This window comes from Plectrocnemia conspersa, unplaced genomic scaffold (assembly GCF_051122295.1).
Source record: "Plectrocnemia conspersa isolate PC_06_02 unplaced genomic scaffold, ASM5112229v1 ptg000010l, whole genome shotgun sequence".
Lineage (NCBI taxonomy): Eukaryota > Metazoa > Arthropoda > Insecta > Trichoptera > Polycentropodidae > Plectrocnemia > Plectrocnemia conspersa.
In genome coordinates, this window is record NW_028277174.1 from 11,154,718 (window position 1) to 11,172,500 (window position 17,783).

The following is a 17,783-nucleotide window of genomic DNA, read 5'->3' on the forward strand; positions in this document are numbered from 1 at the left end:
GAGCCACATATGTGTCTCTCACGAAAATTCATTTATGCTACGAAATAATATTACAATACTATTAAGTCATCTATAAAGAAATCACGTAAATGGAAAATATTAATGTTTTTATTTTCAATTACGTATTACGAACATTTACTTTGGCACATAAACAGTTAAAGTCGGCTGAATATATTTACTTATTTCAAACTAAATATGAGGGTTCAATGTTTGTTCTATATTTTCTGATGAGAATACCGATTCTTTTGACCAATAAATGCATTGTTTCTATATTTTTATTGCTGTGTCCTGTTTTCTACAACGTGTAGTATATATGAAACTAGCAATGATTATAGATTTACTTAGCCACTGAAAACAGTAAATATTATGTGTTAAAAAGGTGATTTAAGGATAGTTGTAATTTTTCAGAAGATTGGTTAAAATAATATTGCTTTTTAGTTACTTAGAATTCTTTATATATTCCATTTATTTTATGGCGCTAATAATAAAATATTTTATAGAAAGATGAGGATAAAATTCTTTCAATGAAAATATTTTCACTATACGCATACTTTTACCCCAAACTTTTTTATTAACTAAAAAATAACAATTAAATAGCTACTGACAACTGATTACTTTCACCATATTGACATATAAATTATAACCGTATCAAAACCTTCTTTTTGATAAAGAAGAGTGATGACGATTGTATCGATTATATATATGCTTGTACTAAATTGATCCTGATACACTGCATGGACAGTGGGAGAGGTTCCAGATGTAGGTCAAATGGTAAGCCATTTATCATTAACCCATGCGTGCTACACGCGTGGAACCAAATTTGCTTGATTTGGTGTATTTAAATAATAGCATAAAATGAGCGATAAGTGTTTGCAGGGCTTTTTTGTCATGTAACGCGGGGTAACGGTGTTCCGACGCCTTATTTTACAGTATTTTAAAAAACGTTGACAATCTGCGTAACATTTAATTTCTTTATTTTTACGTAAATATAACGTCATGATTTTAATTTTACCTACTTTTAAGTGTAAAAGTTGAACCCCAAGTTTCGGTTACTTTTCAATCGCCGGTCCCACTAAAAAAGGACCAGCGATTGTAGCGAAGTGAATAGCGCTCCACTGTCTGTGATTTCTGAATCGAGTATAGTTTCTGATAAGCTACATTTTATAAAAAAAAAACACAATTGCATTGTAAAGTAATGTCTTGCGGCCCGTAAGAAAAATTAAGCTAAAAATTGAGAGCGATACAAGTATATTATGATTATAAACTATAAAAGCCATAGGTATTATTTATTAGAATTGTTATATTATAAATAATTGCCATAATAGGACCTTTTTGCTAGCATTTATAAAAATTAATGATTTGTATATTTTTTGTACGACTTTCGTGTCATTAATATAATACAAACTATTCGAAAGCTTTCAATATAATTATATAAATACATTGTCAGCTTATTTATAATTCAACATATCTCATTTTCTCATGACATTTAAAGACCCCAGAGAAAAAGGGGTAATTTATAAATGCATAAATATTCAATGAGATCCATATTACCGTTTCAATTACATGAAAAAACTTTTACTTCCATGTGTATTATAAAACACATCTATAAACAATGAGTGAAATGTGATTTATTCCTTTTTTCTCCGATGTCTTCATATATATTCCTTTAGCTTGTTTTTTGACTTAAAAGTAAATTAAGACTATTTTTGCTTAATGATATAATTTAAACTAAAAATCTAAATTAGTATGTGTGTTTAATAAAGAAGTATGTTTTATGGTTTTATTAATTTAATCGATTGAAAAAAATAAACTATTGGGGCAGCCCTGATCTTTAGTGGTCTCTTCAAAAAATAAAGTAAATATTTATGGAAACGTCTTTTGGTAAGTATACAGGCATCTCGGGACTTTAGGATGTGTGTGTGCGTTAGTGTGTATAGATGTTTGTGGTGTTGTGGTCATTAAGACACCTCCACGATTCCTCGGTCACGTCACGCCAGCTTTTACCACAAAAGTTACCACCTTACCTGGTTCGCCGTAATGGAATTTCAAAGCGCTCGATTTTTTTCTGGTCGCGTAAAAATGTTTAGAATCGCTGCCCTTCTAATTATTGTACGCACGATTCTCTCGACAATGTCGCAGAATCGCCAAGGAACATCACAACAACGTCGTCGTGATCTTCGCGCGGAGAATCCCAATTATTATACTTGAAAAAGAAGATTGCGCGCCGGACCACGACGGACCCGTCATTATTGAATTTTATACAAAAAAGGGGGAATTGTACAAAATTATAGTGTTTAACTATTCGTCAGTTTAGTGATGTGTGTTCCTGGTCAGCCATCGCCACCTACACGCCTCGTCGACCCTCGTTAGCCAATTTAGATGAGTTTTTTTTTACTTATTGTTAACCGAGTTCTTCCACATTTTTTTCGTATTGTTCTTAGTTGGTTTTCACGACTCGTTTAGTATTCGAGAAATAAATTTAACGGATAATTACGGTGGGAATCGAATCGGGCATTTTTTGTGCGTGTGCGCCTAACCAAACAATTATTTAATTGATGGAATTATCAACGTAATAAAATTTATATTACAAATGATTACACGCGATGATGGATTCTAAGAGGATTCTCATTAGAATGCGGAGATTCACTTACAAATTGACTAATAATCTATTTTGTGGTTCAAAGGTTGAATAATCACTTGAAAGCCTGTCAATAAAATAATATTTTTTATTGCAAAATAATAAGAGTGGTACATTTAAACGTAGCCCAGTGAATAATGTGAGTTTAAATTACAAATATAATATTTTTATTACCCATAATTCACTTTTTAATAAATAAGTTACATGGGGAAAAAATTAAATATGATCAATAAATTAATTTGTAAAACTCTACCACAAAGCATAAAAAAACTAACACGCTGTAATATAAAATAATTGTATGTATATAATGTATTTCTGTCAAAAAAATATTATGAAAAAAGTGTGGCGCGTTTAAAAATAACGCTATTGTATATATTTCAGTTTAATATTTATCGTGTTAGATTGTTAGATATTTTTTCAACAAACCGGTTTACAAAAGGTATATAAAGGGATAGAATGATAAAACAGGGTTGTATATGTATAGAGAACATGACTAAAAAGCTATGAATGGAGACTCTAATTTTTAATTAACATCCAAGTTTAAATTGCAATATTTATCGAATTAAATTAAAATAATGTCTCTAGATCTGCATAAATAAGCATATGTTTTATAAGATTTATGCATATACCGTACCAACATGCGTATATGTCACTTTTATTAATGATATAGAATAACTAACAGCGAAAAAAATCAATTCAGTTGTGTCGGACGCATTTTCTTTATGTAAATAAACCAAGGTGATTTGCGATAATGGTTAGATCTTACCTCAATCTACATCTAAACAGCCATTCGTATCAGATGCGAGAATTCCAATTAAAATTTCACAACATCTTCGATTCACATATTTAAATAACTTCATAAATAAATGCTTAGCTATCGGATGACGCAGATTAACCATTTGCATCTCTTCATCTATAAAAAAATCGCTTAAGATCTTCATCTTTTCTTTTAAAAACTGAAGATTTTCGCCATAGGTCTTCTTCATCCGCCTCGATGATGATGTCACTGTCAGTCATCGTTTAATTTCTGTGCAAACAGCCTTAATCTTCGAGTGCTGTCGAAACACGCGTATGTACACAAAAGGCTCTATATCCCTCATTCATTCGATTTATTTACGTAGACATTGCCAAGTTGTCGACCTTGAAAGTTTACGGTATTTGCGAATGTTGTGTGTGTGAAATTTGACAGTAACGTTCGTAAACGAGGCGTAGTTTTGACGAAAGTTAACATTCAAAACCAATGTTAACTCTCAATGTGAATAATCACGACTAAAAGTTTATTTAGATTAATAAAAATATTTCCCTTTTGACTTTTCTGTAATTTGTGTTTTATGAAATCCTTATACATAAAAAAGTCTAAAACAAATATCTCAATCACTCACATTCAACTATTGATAGTTTTCGAGTACAAAATTAACGTTTGTAATATTAAAAAGTTAACTGATTATTTTAATTTGCATAATAATATTTTTTATGGATATAATTCCAAAATCCTTTGTATATATAATACATACACGGGAAATAATACAATGTTTTCTCGTTAGAAGACCTGAAGTGAAAAGATCTGTAATAAGTTATTTATTTATTAGTCATTGAGAGACAAAGTATACAATTTTTGGGTGATGGGTTTTTGTTTTCATAGCTGATAGAGACATGTTTGTTTATTTATTTTTAGTTCAATTTAAACTCAAACTCAATGATTGTGAATTTGTGTGAAGTTAAGCTGAGTTTCTTATTTATTTTTACTGTTTTCTTGCATACTATTTTTGATAATTTATATTAATAATTTATAAATTGTAATTCATCATCTCAGATCTATTTTGTATGTATATGTCATCTGCATACCTCATATTATGGATGAGTTATTTATTTCTCAAAGGATCGATATGTTTCACTCAGTTACTAAAATTATCCTACTGCATATTTAATAGAGATCGATTGAAACTGACTCTTTAATTTACGTTGCAAATACAATACATTCTCATTATACATATATACAGGGTTTTTTGTCATATAATGCGGTGGAACGGCGTTCCGGCACCTTTTTTCCCCAGTATTTTTAATGTTTAAAGAACATTGTCAATCTGCTATATAATTACAATCGATACACAGGTTATGTTTTCCTAGATTTTTCTAATCTCATGGATCAAATTGGTCGGACAGAAACAGAAATCAAGCTTGGTCGTGCAATGACATCTATTGATTGCTTTAATAATTTACAGACTGAATTCAGTCTGGTGTCTCACTACTTACTTTGGCGTTATACCAATGTGTTACAACGGGGTAAATTAAATTATATTTTATTTTTTCACTGCGTCTTTTGTATGTTGTTGCTTTGTTTTTAACACTGTACTTATCGTAATGGTTAAAGAAGTGCCTTCTTCATGCATATCTAATGTTGATTCATAAAAACATGTACTAAACCCTACTAGATTATTGGATGGTTTTGTGCATATTTATGTTCTAGCACGAGGTCCATACAATTCCATAGTTCTTCTATTATAATTTAAAAACACAGATAATCCGAATTTTAGTCTTTTTTGTTTTAAATTATGTATCATATATTTTTTTTTATTTAGTAAAAAAATCTGTGATTCTCCTTGGCTTTTAAAAATATATCTTAATAATTTTCGAATATCAGTACGATTTTTTTAAGAGCTGTTGTATGTTTTTATACGAATCCCTTTTGGTCGAAGTAGTCCAGTAAATTTATATCAAAAGTTAGTATCTTCTTCACTTGTTAGTATCTCATTATCATCTCATTCCTGCTTCCTCTTATGTTGACAATAGAAATGATATCTGCATCATTCAAGCATTACTTGTCGACATTTTCAAAAGCTTTTAAATTTTCCATTAAACTTCAGATCCCTTGCCTCAGTTGCTTCAGAATCCAATACATCTATTTTCACAATAAAAATAAACTATTCACGATCGAACAAGTGTTGCTTGCTTAACTTATAACCAAAATTGTGCTATTTCATGTATAGCATCCAATGTTATTATTCTTCCTCGGCAAAAATTTTGAGAAGACCAGCACGATAAAGCCGTTTAATCGATGATGTAAACCTTAGTCTTGGATTAGATTAAACTTGTACTTTAGGCGGTAAAAATTTTGCATTAAAAGTTTTCAATATATATTAGTATTTCAATAGCATTATCTATTAAAAAAACTGCTTTCTGTGGAAATCTTTTACTTCTTAAAGAAATTCTCACTTCAGGAATCCATTTGGTTTTGAACCAATCTTTGAAGATCTCTCTTTAATACTATATTATAAATTAAATCTAAATTAATACTATACTCAATAGTTTCTTGTACGTATACAGATTTAAAAGTATGCACCTCACAACACATAGCAGTGAAGTAAATTTTGAACCTGGTTTCGAGCTAAATTTTGACCTGATATCTAATTTGTGCGTCAGTTCAACAAGCTTCGATTATTTGGTTTCGGCCGAAATAATATATAAACCGCAACATTTTTTTATCAAAATTGATCTAAACCGAAACCCAATTTTCAATCGGTCTTTAATATTTAATTATGTTTACAAGTTAACTACACGTGAAACAATCAAATGCACTCCTTCCTGTTTAGATAGAAAAAAAACATCCACACCCTATTTTTTTTAAAGAATTCACCGAAACGGTCCTTCAACTGGCTTGGGAATTTCGTGCGCGCGATGTGGCACTTGTCACAGTTTTGACAGATGTTTTCATCGTTTCTCAAAAAAAATCATTTCTATCCCTGCGGCGTTTTCACGCTACTGTTTAAATAATAATTTCATTCATCATTATTCTCCATCTTAATCTGTGTTGATAAAGCGTGCGAGCTTCGGTTCGTCGAGAGGCAGGCCTTTGCGTGTTTACGCCACTTGTAAGTCGTGTCAACATAATTCCCCCCGGTCACGCGACGCCCATGATCTTTACCTAATATTTTACTCCAGAATCGTGTTCGTTTTCTGCGTGTGTCTGTGTATTTTTTTTGCCGTCGTGAAACCCAAAGGGCTACCAGATAATTATACCCGTCGAGTACTTCGAGGGCGCCGTGGGCGCCACCAAATTAATCCGCTTCATTGAGTCAAATTGAAATACACATAAATACATACCATTTCGTGGACTTGAAGTGAACCGCCTGTTTGCTTTGCACGTAAACTATGCCAGGATTTCGGCTTGCAAATTAGTTTGTTTTCTAGAAAAACGCCGAGCTTAATTAAACGCTGGTTGCGTGTCGTTTGCATTAGGTTTTAGTATAATTAATTTTAACTAATTAACTATGTGTTTCGATTTTAATGTATATTTGTATATATGTATATATTTAATTATAGCTTATATGCCATATTTCTTTTAGTAGGGAGTTTGGCATGCACTAAATTTAAGTGCCCATTAAATTTTAAGGCGCGGAACACAGTTTTAAGATTACATTTTTGTGCTTACATTCATGCCAATATTTCACAAAATAAACTTCGTGTGAAATGAATGTCGAAAATATACAGGGTGGTTCGTAAAACTACATTTTTTAAATACTGATGAATACCATAGTAAAAGATGCATTGTATTATAACTTTTTAATTAAAACAGCTTGAGGATATCCTAAGAATATTTTTATGAAATATTTTTTCAAGCCCTTTTCCTTATAAAAAAAACTCAAAAATAAAATAAATAACGGCCTCCTAACAAAGACATATATCAATTAAAGTACCCATTATAAAAGTGTTTAATATAAAAAATATAAATTAAATGAAGCAACAATTTTATACCATATAAATATTTTTTAATTATATTTCTTATATATTGATAATCGTAGCAATGTAAATTATAACTTCTACAAATTATTTATTTATTACTTCCCGCTATATACATATGTATGTATATACCATTTCCTGCATTTCTACAAACAAGAAATACTAGGTTTAATTTAAAAACGTTGGTGTACTACGCGATGGTGTCACTCAGCTAAATATATAATTAGTGTTTCTTCTCGATATTTTTCAAGAAATTTACCGATTTCTCTTAAATATTCATAGAGCCTTTTTTGTTAAAAATTAAATTTGTACAAATATTTTTAAATGTTTTACAAATGCTGCATAAGAAACGGAAGGTCCGTGCCATATGGTGAAAGGGTGGGAATCGGTAGATTGCAAAAATGTATATGCGCTTTCTCCAAAGCGTTTCGCCATAAAAGTTGCCTTTCGGCAAACTTAAATTTTTAATAATCCAAAGAGGTTTGCTATCTTCATAATGTTCGAAATATGAAACACGTCGAGTAGCAACAGTTGTTATTGACATTTTTCTGATTTGGGTATAATAAATACAGGAGCCCGAAATTCCTTCGTAACTCGATGCACAATAATCAATCGAAGTACTAGTTCGATCTGTTATTGTTCTTATAACTTCGACAATCATCCAGTTTTCTGCTCATCAATATCTGCAATAATATACTGTATTATTATAATTACATATATTTTTTTAATTCATTCAAATTTCTCGAAAATTCTCCAGAAAATCAAGAGGTGAAAATGAGAATATTCACTATTAGAGAAATAAAAAACATCAAGAAACCTGATTGTCTATGCACCAATCCCTGATTTACGCGGTTTGGTTTTAACCCTTTAAACGCCAGTGAATATTAGTGAGTCGCCTGTTTTTTCTCTTTTTTACGCGAAGTTTGTGAAAAACGTATCTACCGCGTAAATCGGGGTATGAGTGTACATGTATATTTACATTTGACTAGAATTATATTGATATGAATCACGCTAGTAAAAAGCATTGCGTCAAAGTGAACGCATTAGCCGTGTTATCTAAAGTTCTGGTCTATTCTTAGGTCAGTTGATAATTAAATTTAAATGAAATAATATTAATATGTTTTAATGAAATTTATCGTTTGAAAGTTTTTTGTTTATTTGTCGACTATTTTTTATAGGTACAGTCTTAATAAAAAGTGAGGATAAAATTATACAATTAGTATAATATTCTGAAATTAATTATGTTGTAATAAGTTATAATCTATACCCTTGAATTAATAATTAGTCCAGATTATTGAGGCGACGCTGTTCTTCAGTAAATAAACATTAATTTTCCATAATAAATAAAACCAACAAGACGCTAATTGAATTTTAGAAGTGGATTATGATTTATTTTTACACACCTGAATCCACTTCACAGTTAAAATTGTTTCTTTATAGAGGAAATGTAAATTTCATGAATATCAAATATTTTCTTAAGACTGGTTCGTGAATAAAAATATTTTTTATGTCTTTATTACTCTACGTCTTATATTTTTAAACCTCGTATAACTTTTATTGGATAGATGATTTATTGATCCGTTCCGAAGCAAAAATCGAATATAAATTAGTTAATGGGCGCGACCAGAAATAAACGGATTACAGTGTGTCAATATGCCAACAACGCGGTTTGTGTAGTGATTGGTTTTATTGACTTTCGCGACGGCAAATAAACGTTATTGCCAATCATTGAAGACTCTGTGATCTCTGCGTGTCCAGAATGGTCTACCACATCAAACGACGTTTATTTCAGAAGTCACGTTCTGGGAACAGGTGCCCGAGTGTCGAGATAATTGCTCTCAGATGTTTTTATTATTAGAAGAGTTTTTCCAAAATAATTGTTAAACGGCCGGATATAGGTGCTTTATCGTAATTCATTTACGTGCCGACGAAACTTTTGTGTGTAACCCTTGCGCGCATAATAATGGCCGTTGTGGTGAATTAACGGCTACAAGGCTTCGTGTTTGACTCGTATTAACCCATAACAAGCCCTTTCGCTGTTTCGTCTGGGCTTGGCTCACAAAATCACTGAAGGCTGCTTCGAATTAAACGATGTCGCTCGACTGTGAAAAATTGATTAAAAATATTATATCGATTCGCATTGACTATGTATAAGTATAACTTGAAATGAGATCGATTTTATACAAGATTGAATTGGATTAGTTAAAGGATGTTTATGCTTAAATATTTGGATTTACATAAATTTCGAGCCAATTCACACAAAAACATCTGCATTTATTTATTACAATTGAACCAATGCAACTTCTTGTAGTTATCTTTATATATAGTAAACTATTTCTGTCTGACATATTTCTTATGACGCTGGATGGTCCGATCTAGGACTGGCGTTCTTTCCACGATAGTTATGATCTAAAGTGAAAAACTACAAGTGTGCCAAAATATATGCCAGCTCTTAACACATTAAATACCGTGTGCACAAATTTGCGCTTTTCGATATTCGCACAGCACCCAACCGTGCAACTTTGACATTTTGTTTGATATTTGCACAATGTAATAGACAGATTTTTTCAACTACAAGTAAATACAATGAAAAACGCACACTCATCTCCAATACTCGTAAAAACTTATTTATTATTATTTATACATATTATATATTTTAACACTAATGAATTTTTTTATTTAATATTCATGTTTATTTGGTGTGGACTAGCCGTTTTTTCTAAAATACGGAGCTTTCATTTTGGCTTTTGTATTTTTTCAACTACTGCAATTTTTTTAATTCCGGAACTATAACATCTCTTCATTTTCATGAGTTACGTATTTACTGTGATTTTTCTCCCGATATCGGTTTGTTTCCTTTGATATTGTCTGGAACGAATCATCACCAATGAACTGGCAAACCTTTAAAATTGTTTAAACTTCCTGGAGGGTCATATTCTTAGCAATCCAGTATCTTCTTCTTCAGAATCACTGTGATCATTGTTATCTTCTTCATCTTCGCTAGAAGGTTGGAAAATGTGATCATTAAAAATTTCTTCTCTTTCATCCTTTTTTTAATAATTACAGTAAAAATCGCAAAATAAAATAATTGCCATAATATGACCTTTTTGCTAGCATTTATTAAAATTAAGGATTTGTATATATATTGTATGACTTTTGTATATCATTATTATTATGAAAAGCTGCTTTAAATTTTTTTTTTAGTACAATGCTTGACAAAAATTTTTTGTTTAAAAAAAGCCCTGAACAACTAATGAAAAATATAAACCATAGCAATTTTAAATTTATATTTCAATTGAAGCTGGATTTTCTGAAATGTATTTTTTAATGTAAAAATAATAACTAAAATGAAGATAGGTATGTAAGAAAAAATATAATCATTAAGAAATAATTACATTTACATTATAATGAATTTATAAATAAACAAGTATGAAAAGTATATTACTTCGTTAAGATAACTAATAATAACAAACTTATTTCTACTTTACACTTAGCATAGTGAAGTAATTATGGTGAATAGGAGGTATGGAAGCACTAAACTCATCAATTATAATTATTACTTTAAAAAAAATTGGCTTATATATAATATGCTTAATTCGTCCGTGATAGTTCTAACTTAATTCACTCCCAGCTGCTTGTTGACATTTACACGTTAGTTGTCTTGACTTATCTTCAAACGTTGGTCTGATATTCTACTTAAACGCTATCTCTATTGCTTTAATATTTATAAATCTTCTAAAGCATGTATAATTTTAATCTATTCATTTAACGACTAATTTAATCGGTTGAAACACTGAATTCGTTAACCTTACTTATCTCTTTATTAACTATAAAATGATAAAATATTTATATAATATTCACAAGCTTGTCAAACTATATGTATGCTAACTAAATTTTGATCACAGACATTACTTACCCACATGCATCATCATTATCGTAAATTTTTGCACAGTAACTCCTCGCCGAAAAAATGTTGTTTTGCAAGTGTGATATTTGTATGATGAATGTATATTGCATGTCTCGGCTCCGCGGCGATGATTGACGATCCCTATTTAAATACGGCTCTTGTACAGGATGAATACAAATTATCGAATTGTGTTTCTTAGCAACCAGCCAACGGTTGCCAAGAACGACGTTTAATTTTACAAACGTTGTCCAACGGTTACCATCTTGCTTCCTCGCGTAGCCGAGAATCGCCAAATCTAAAGTATAATACATACATAACTATATATTTGATCGCTCGTATACTTTGCTGTCATCCTGTGGCCGTCGTACACTTGATTCGTCGCTTTAATTGGGTCTGGTCTTTCGGTTAATCAGTTCGTGAAAATGGATGGCCTCGCTCATTTATCATTGTTATCCGGTGGAACATAAACAGGACCTTTGGTAGCGCGAGTCTTATATCCCGTCCCCCTTTTAGACATTTCTGGTTATATGAATCTGTTTTTTGTGGTCTTTATTTTTAAATACGTGTCTGCATTGTTTCAGGTAAATTGGAAACGCCTCCTCACGGTGGATTCAACATGGGTTACCTGATGGGGCCGTATTATCCAAATGGTGCTGCTGGACATCCTCTGCCCGTCTCAATGGTGAGTATTTTTGCCATTTTAATAGTAGATAAGATATGGAAAAGCTAAAACCATTCAATCAATCAATCAATTTTTTATAAATATATATTTTTAAAACTATTTTCGTTGATATCTTAACGTGTTTACATTCTGACCCAAATATGCCTACTTATTCAAATTAAGTTCACTTATCCTAATTTGCTATTATAATACCATTAACCAATTCTCAGACTCATCTAGACCTGAGTGTATCAAGTGAAGATGATTGACATTTTAGGGATTTCAAACAACATAATAAAAGTTCAGGTGTTCAAAAAGTATATTTTTTTAAAGAGCTCAAATAAAAAATATATATTTTAAAGGCACATATCTCGTAAACCGTAAATGTTGCAAAAAAGATTAATTAAAAGTTTATATCAAGTTCTATCCATAGATGAACAAAGTCTTTAAATGGGAATGGAAAAAGCATTACATTAAACTTTCTTATGTTTTAATTGCTCTGTAGACTAAGCGGTTTATAAGATATTGGCATTTAACATCTTATTAATTTTAGATCACTGTATATTTTTATTAAAATTCAAATTGTATATAAATTAAAACAATAAATAAAAAATATATAATATTTCTTATTTATTGTTTGCCAGTATTTTTACATTGTAAATTATTTCAAAATTGTATATACAAAGAGAAATTTAGACGCTTGACATTATAAAGACTTTTAGTTCAGAGCTTTGTTTTTATATATACATATTTACCTTTTTTAAAAAAAAAATTTTATTTAATCATAATATTTAGAAATTACCTGAATGATTAATTTTATGGGTCTGTTTTGTTATCGACAAACATTTTTAACCACGTTCAAGTCCTTTCGATTTTAAGTTCTTTGAACATGTTTGGACGGTTTAATTGCATCTCTTGCCAATCAAATTAAATAAATATATCTTGTATCTAGAACAAACATTGCACTAATAATGTATACGTAGAAAGTTGTAAAAATTGCCACGTAACACGTGTGTTGTATATTATAAAACGAGTATGTTTACGTTATTTTATAAACATACCGCAGACGCGTCTAGCAAATGTGACGCAATTAAACAACGAATAGCGCATGCGCCATTTGTTATAATACATAATTTGTGTACTATAAATATTTTTTATAGTTGCGTGATGATTCTTTTTTTATTATGCTTGCAGTTATCGCAAAACTATGACGCGTACGCCCATGCATTAGTGAGTGTACCTGATTTTTTAATCTATATATTTAATATTGTATATTATGTATTTTTTAATTATTTTATATATATATATAGGTGATGCATGAATATTACTACAAAAATAAATATGAATATATGTGCATATTTAGTGCTAATGTTAATTGGGACTATATGTTAAAAAAATAGAACATATTTTACACATCTGTCAGTCAAATAAATAATTTGCACGATGTTTTTAATCCAGAAGACTAACTAATTCAAGTTTGTTAAAATACTTTATATTTCACAGTCAAAATCGCTTAAAGAAACCATTACATTAGATTTAAGGTTATCCCTAGTTAACATTAACAGCGTTTGGTGAGGTGTTTAATTAATTGATGCAATAAAAATATGAATTAATAAACAACGGATATATTCACATTTATTATGGCAATATTCGTGCAACATCATTAATAATTTTATGTTCATTTCCGCGTCATGTTTTGCGTCGACTGTACAGTAGAGTGCAAAAAAATATTTCATGTTTCGTATATTTAAATATTTATTGAAGTATTACACATAAAAAATAAAATAAAACCCTATAATATTTGGTCAAAAGTTGAAAAAATTTAAATTCGTTATTTAGTCCCTTAATTATTATTTGAAAAAATATTTTAAAATCGTATATAATCAGTAATAAAATATGTTTATTTTGTATCCTTCAGCCTTTAACCCTTTGAGTGGTATCGCCGTACATGTACGGCGGTTGATCTTTCACTTTTTTTAGTTACCCCAGATAGTTATACATTATATAAATATAGTGCTTTTTAAATTTAATTTACTATAAATGATTTCTATAGAAAATAATACCAACAAATTAAAGAGTAGAAAATAAATCAACATAACAAAAAATATTTTATATTCATTTCATAAAATATATGGAGAGCCTCTGAATTTCTATAAAAAAAGTTACAAAAGCCAAATAATATATATAAATATTTTAAATAACTTATTATAACATTCTAATATAAAAAATAAATAGTAAAATAAATCAATAATAATGTCTCTCTCTGGATTTCCCTCAGTTGCCTTGAAACATTTTTCGATGTATCTTTAACCACCTTGACGACGAACGTATTGTATCCCATCTGACTTTTGTTTTGATTTTTTCTGTTTTTTTTTTTTTAAATAGGACTGCATGAACGATTCAATGAATTCGTGGTATATAATTCGTCGTGGCAAACTCTTTAAATCACTTCTAAAATTTTTGCATGTTTATTGGGTTGTGCAATCGTTTTTCTTAAATATGTTCCAAATATTGATTTAATTAAAGTCCAAGACTTTCCTCACATTTTTCCTTATATTTTGAAGAATTTGAATCAAGTATTAATTTTATTTACTTTCTTAATTTTATCTTCACCGCGTTGATTAAATTGATTAATAAACGTTAAATAAAATTACTGGCTATTTTCGCCCAATGACAGGGTGAGAAATATCAATGAAATTGCAGTTTAAATTTTAAGGGATAAAAAAATCAGTACAGTTTTAAAATCCACTAATTAAGTCTATACTCTCCACTCCGGAATATAAGAAGCAACCCCAAATCATTCGTTTCTTTGAATTTCGCAGAGTTACATTGAAAACGAGCCACATTGAAAACGAACGTAATGCATCTGACCTGTATTAATTTATTCTACTGTCACTTTTCCTCAATCTAAAACGTATAGGGTTTATCTACATTTATTTATTTAATAATCGTTTCTCAAATACTCGCCGGTAATATAACAACGTTTTACGTCTATCGCAATTAGCATATTTGTATGGATCTTCACCAGGGGTAGTTATTTTTATTTTCAACCATTTGTTGCACACAATTCAACATTTATAAAAGTCTGTATTGATGATGGTTATAACTGACAGACTGTAAACTTTGTCTTGTCGATAATCTAATTGTAAATATTTTTTATTTTATTATAATTATTTTTACTACGAAAGCTGACAATCAATTAGCTAAATAACCACTTAAAAACAATAAAGATTTAATAAGTTATAAAACGTTCCGAGATATTCAAACAAAGAATACAGATATATCTTAAATTCTTATTTTATTAAGAAGTGGTATGTTTTTTGCACGCTACTGTGTGTATTAAATATTTTGTTAGTCCTGCGTTTTAAACACGTATTTGAAAATCTCGAGTATTTATGGCGCTTACGTCGTAATACTTTTTATCTCCAGTGGAAAGTAATTTTCTCGGAATGGATGTGCTCTTGTATAGTACGGTATACGTATGTATTGTATGGGAGGAATAGGAGGGAAAAGTTCGCAATTTTACGAAGAACCGATTCGCACTCGGCGCAAAAAGGCGGAGTGATGTATTTGGATCTCGACGGAGGGTCGGACAAGGGATGGATTTTTCGGAAGCTGAATTTTCGTGCCCGGGGGTGGAAGTCTTTAAGTGGGTTCAGCTACAGAAATTCATTATGTATGCCTCGATAAATTCCCGGCCAAATTACCCGACCTTTTTGCGCGTAGGCATTATACTCTTGCAGAATGGATTTTTGACATTAGTGCTGCTACGTTGTTGGAATTCATTATTTTTATCCGCGAAGGGATTTTTCTTCTAAGAATAGGGCGCGAAGTTAGAGAGTAGTTTGAACGACCCTCTCGCGGCGCTGTCTAAAGTCTCGGATTTATATTAGATTTTTTCGCCTTGCGAACTTCTTAAATAAATGGAAATGCTTCCGTCTCGTGGAACCAATATCAAGTTTCCCTTATTTGCTGGCTGGCACTCTCGGCGGATACCTGAGTGGAGGGTTCAAGTGAATCAATCTTCTAATAAGGTGTTTCGAGTGGCTACGGGAAACACCGCAAATCTTTGGCCAACTTTTGCTGTTTTTAAAAATACACAAGGACGTCATTGTTGCGTTTGATTCCTCGTCGCACTTGATAGTCAACCTAAAATTTGTCTTAATCTTCAGAATAACAATGACATAAGAATCTCTTGGTATTATCCTGGAAAAATATGAAAATATATCACTTGTTGTATTATAATATGTTTATCATTGGTTAAATTTAGAGCTTAGGTATCTAATTTTTATATAAAAAATAATTATATGCATGTTTTTATTATTATTTAACATAATTTTAATCGGTACTTTTTGTAAATCGATTTATAGTTTAAAAGGCTATTCGATTTTATGTATTAGTATAAATAAGGAATGTCAATACGGTCATTAATTTTGCGGTTCAACAGTAAAAATGCGAATTTACGATCTTGTTCGCTGGGAATTTGCAACAATGTTGCACTTTATTTTTCGACTACATTGTGCATCTTTTTAATTTGACAGTTTAATTTAGCTTTTACGAGCATTAGGGTTTTAAGCGTGAGAAAAGCTTCAACACTATATGTACGTTAACTACTATCTTGAGAAAATTGGGAATAAACTAAATGTACGTTTATATAACATACATAATAATTTTAAAATATCCATTGATTTAAAATAAATATAAATTCTACTAAAATAAAAAATAAAAAAACTAGTCAGGGCATATTTTTATATATACATCCCAGCGAAATACATATTAACAGTGATTTTATATTTTCAGTGAAATTATACATTCATTTTCACCGGTAGATGTATATTTCTACTAACAAAAACCTGAAATCATTCGTTGTTCTTAAATGTCTAATAAACTCAATTTGATCGTTCCAAACCCATCTTAAACTAACTATAGTTTTTGTACTTTCATTACGTTAGGTTTGGGTTTGATATTTTATTTTAAATATTTTGTCACAATTCTGTGAATCTTTGTTCATGTAGAAATACGCGTACCAGAACATCTATTTGTGAATAAATACAGTTTTTCAGATACTGAACAGTAAAATTGTAAATTAATCGTTTGATACATTCTAGCTAGATGAGTTATTGAAATTATATTTATACTACATTATATTTGCGTTAACACAGTCAGTTCGAGAGCTATTCATTTCATCATTATTCATAATTGAGAAAAATATGGCAAGTTTGGGTTTACGCCCCTACTATTAGCTCTAAAGCACACGATACGGATATACGTTCGATATATTTATCATTCTCCAATTGATTGATAAATATAAAAATATAGTAATGAGTTTATTTTCTATAAATTTGTTCAAAATATAGACAGGAGTACGACAATAAGTCAGAATCGAATTAGACAGAAGAGCGCAAAAAACAATTATCTCTTCTCAGAAGTCAAAAATCCACGTCAAAAGCAATACAATTTTATTGATTTATATAAACTTTTGAAGTGTGCCAGTAATAGCCTAGTTTTTCATCAGTATCTCATCAAATCATTTTTATACTTTAACCAATTATTGTAGCAAATTGATCTGTGATTCGTTTAATGGTTTATTAATCTTTTTTTAAAAAAGCAAAATAAGTATTATAAATGTCTTTGTTTGAGTGTATTTTCATTTCCCTATTCAACCTCCCCTGGACTCCTGAGTCGGTTTTGTTGGAGCCCAGTGAGGCATCGCGAGCCTCGTTAGTTGCTCGTTAGCAGCCAGGAACTTGGCTCCGGAGTACGTCATGCCATATCGACGTCGGATTACAAGCCGAGGCTTAAATCAAAACGTTTAATCAAACAATTTGCGCCATTGAAGG

At 30.4% G+C, this 17,783-nt stretch overlaps 1 protein-coding gene and 1 long non-coding RNA gene across 22 annotated transcripts in view; both read left to right on the forward strand.

Moving 5' to 3' along the window:
* Positions 1 to 17,783, forward strand: part of pan (transcription factor pangolin) — a 210,765-nt gene that overhangs the window by 75,207 nt on the left and 117,775 nt on the right. For 12 of the 21 annotated variants that reach the window (XR_015811173.1, XM_088195745.1, XM_088195747.1 and 9 more), the window contains exons 4-5: positions 11,864 to 11,964; positions 13,138 to 13,173. Coding sequence is in view for 19 of the 21 variants with exons in the window: in XM_088195745.1 (XP_088051871.1) it covers positions 11,864 to 11,964; positions 13,138 to 13,173 (137 nt within the window). In the remaining 2 variants the exon portion in view is untranslated. The remainder of the gene's footprint in view (positions 1 to 11,863; positions 11,965 to 13,137; positions 13,174 to 17,783) is intronic. The other 9 variants (XR_015811174.1, XM_088195754.1, XM_088195757.1 and 6 more) reach the window with 1 other exon arrangement.
* The window catches only part of LOC148230613 (uncharacterized), a 7,196-nt gene continuing 3,916 nt past the window's right edge, over positions 14,504 to 17,783 (forward strand). Inside the window, exon 1 of the long non-coding RNA XR_015811175.1 lies at positions 14,504 to 17,783. This exon is cut by the window's right edge and continues 1,760 nt beyond it. This is a non-coding gene — a long non-coding RNA (uncharacterized LOC148230613).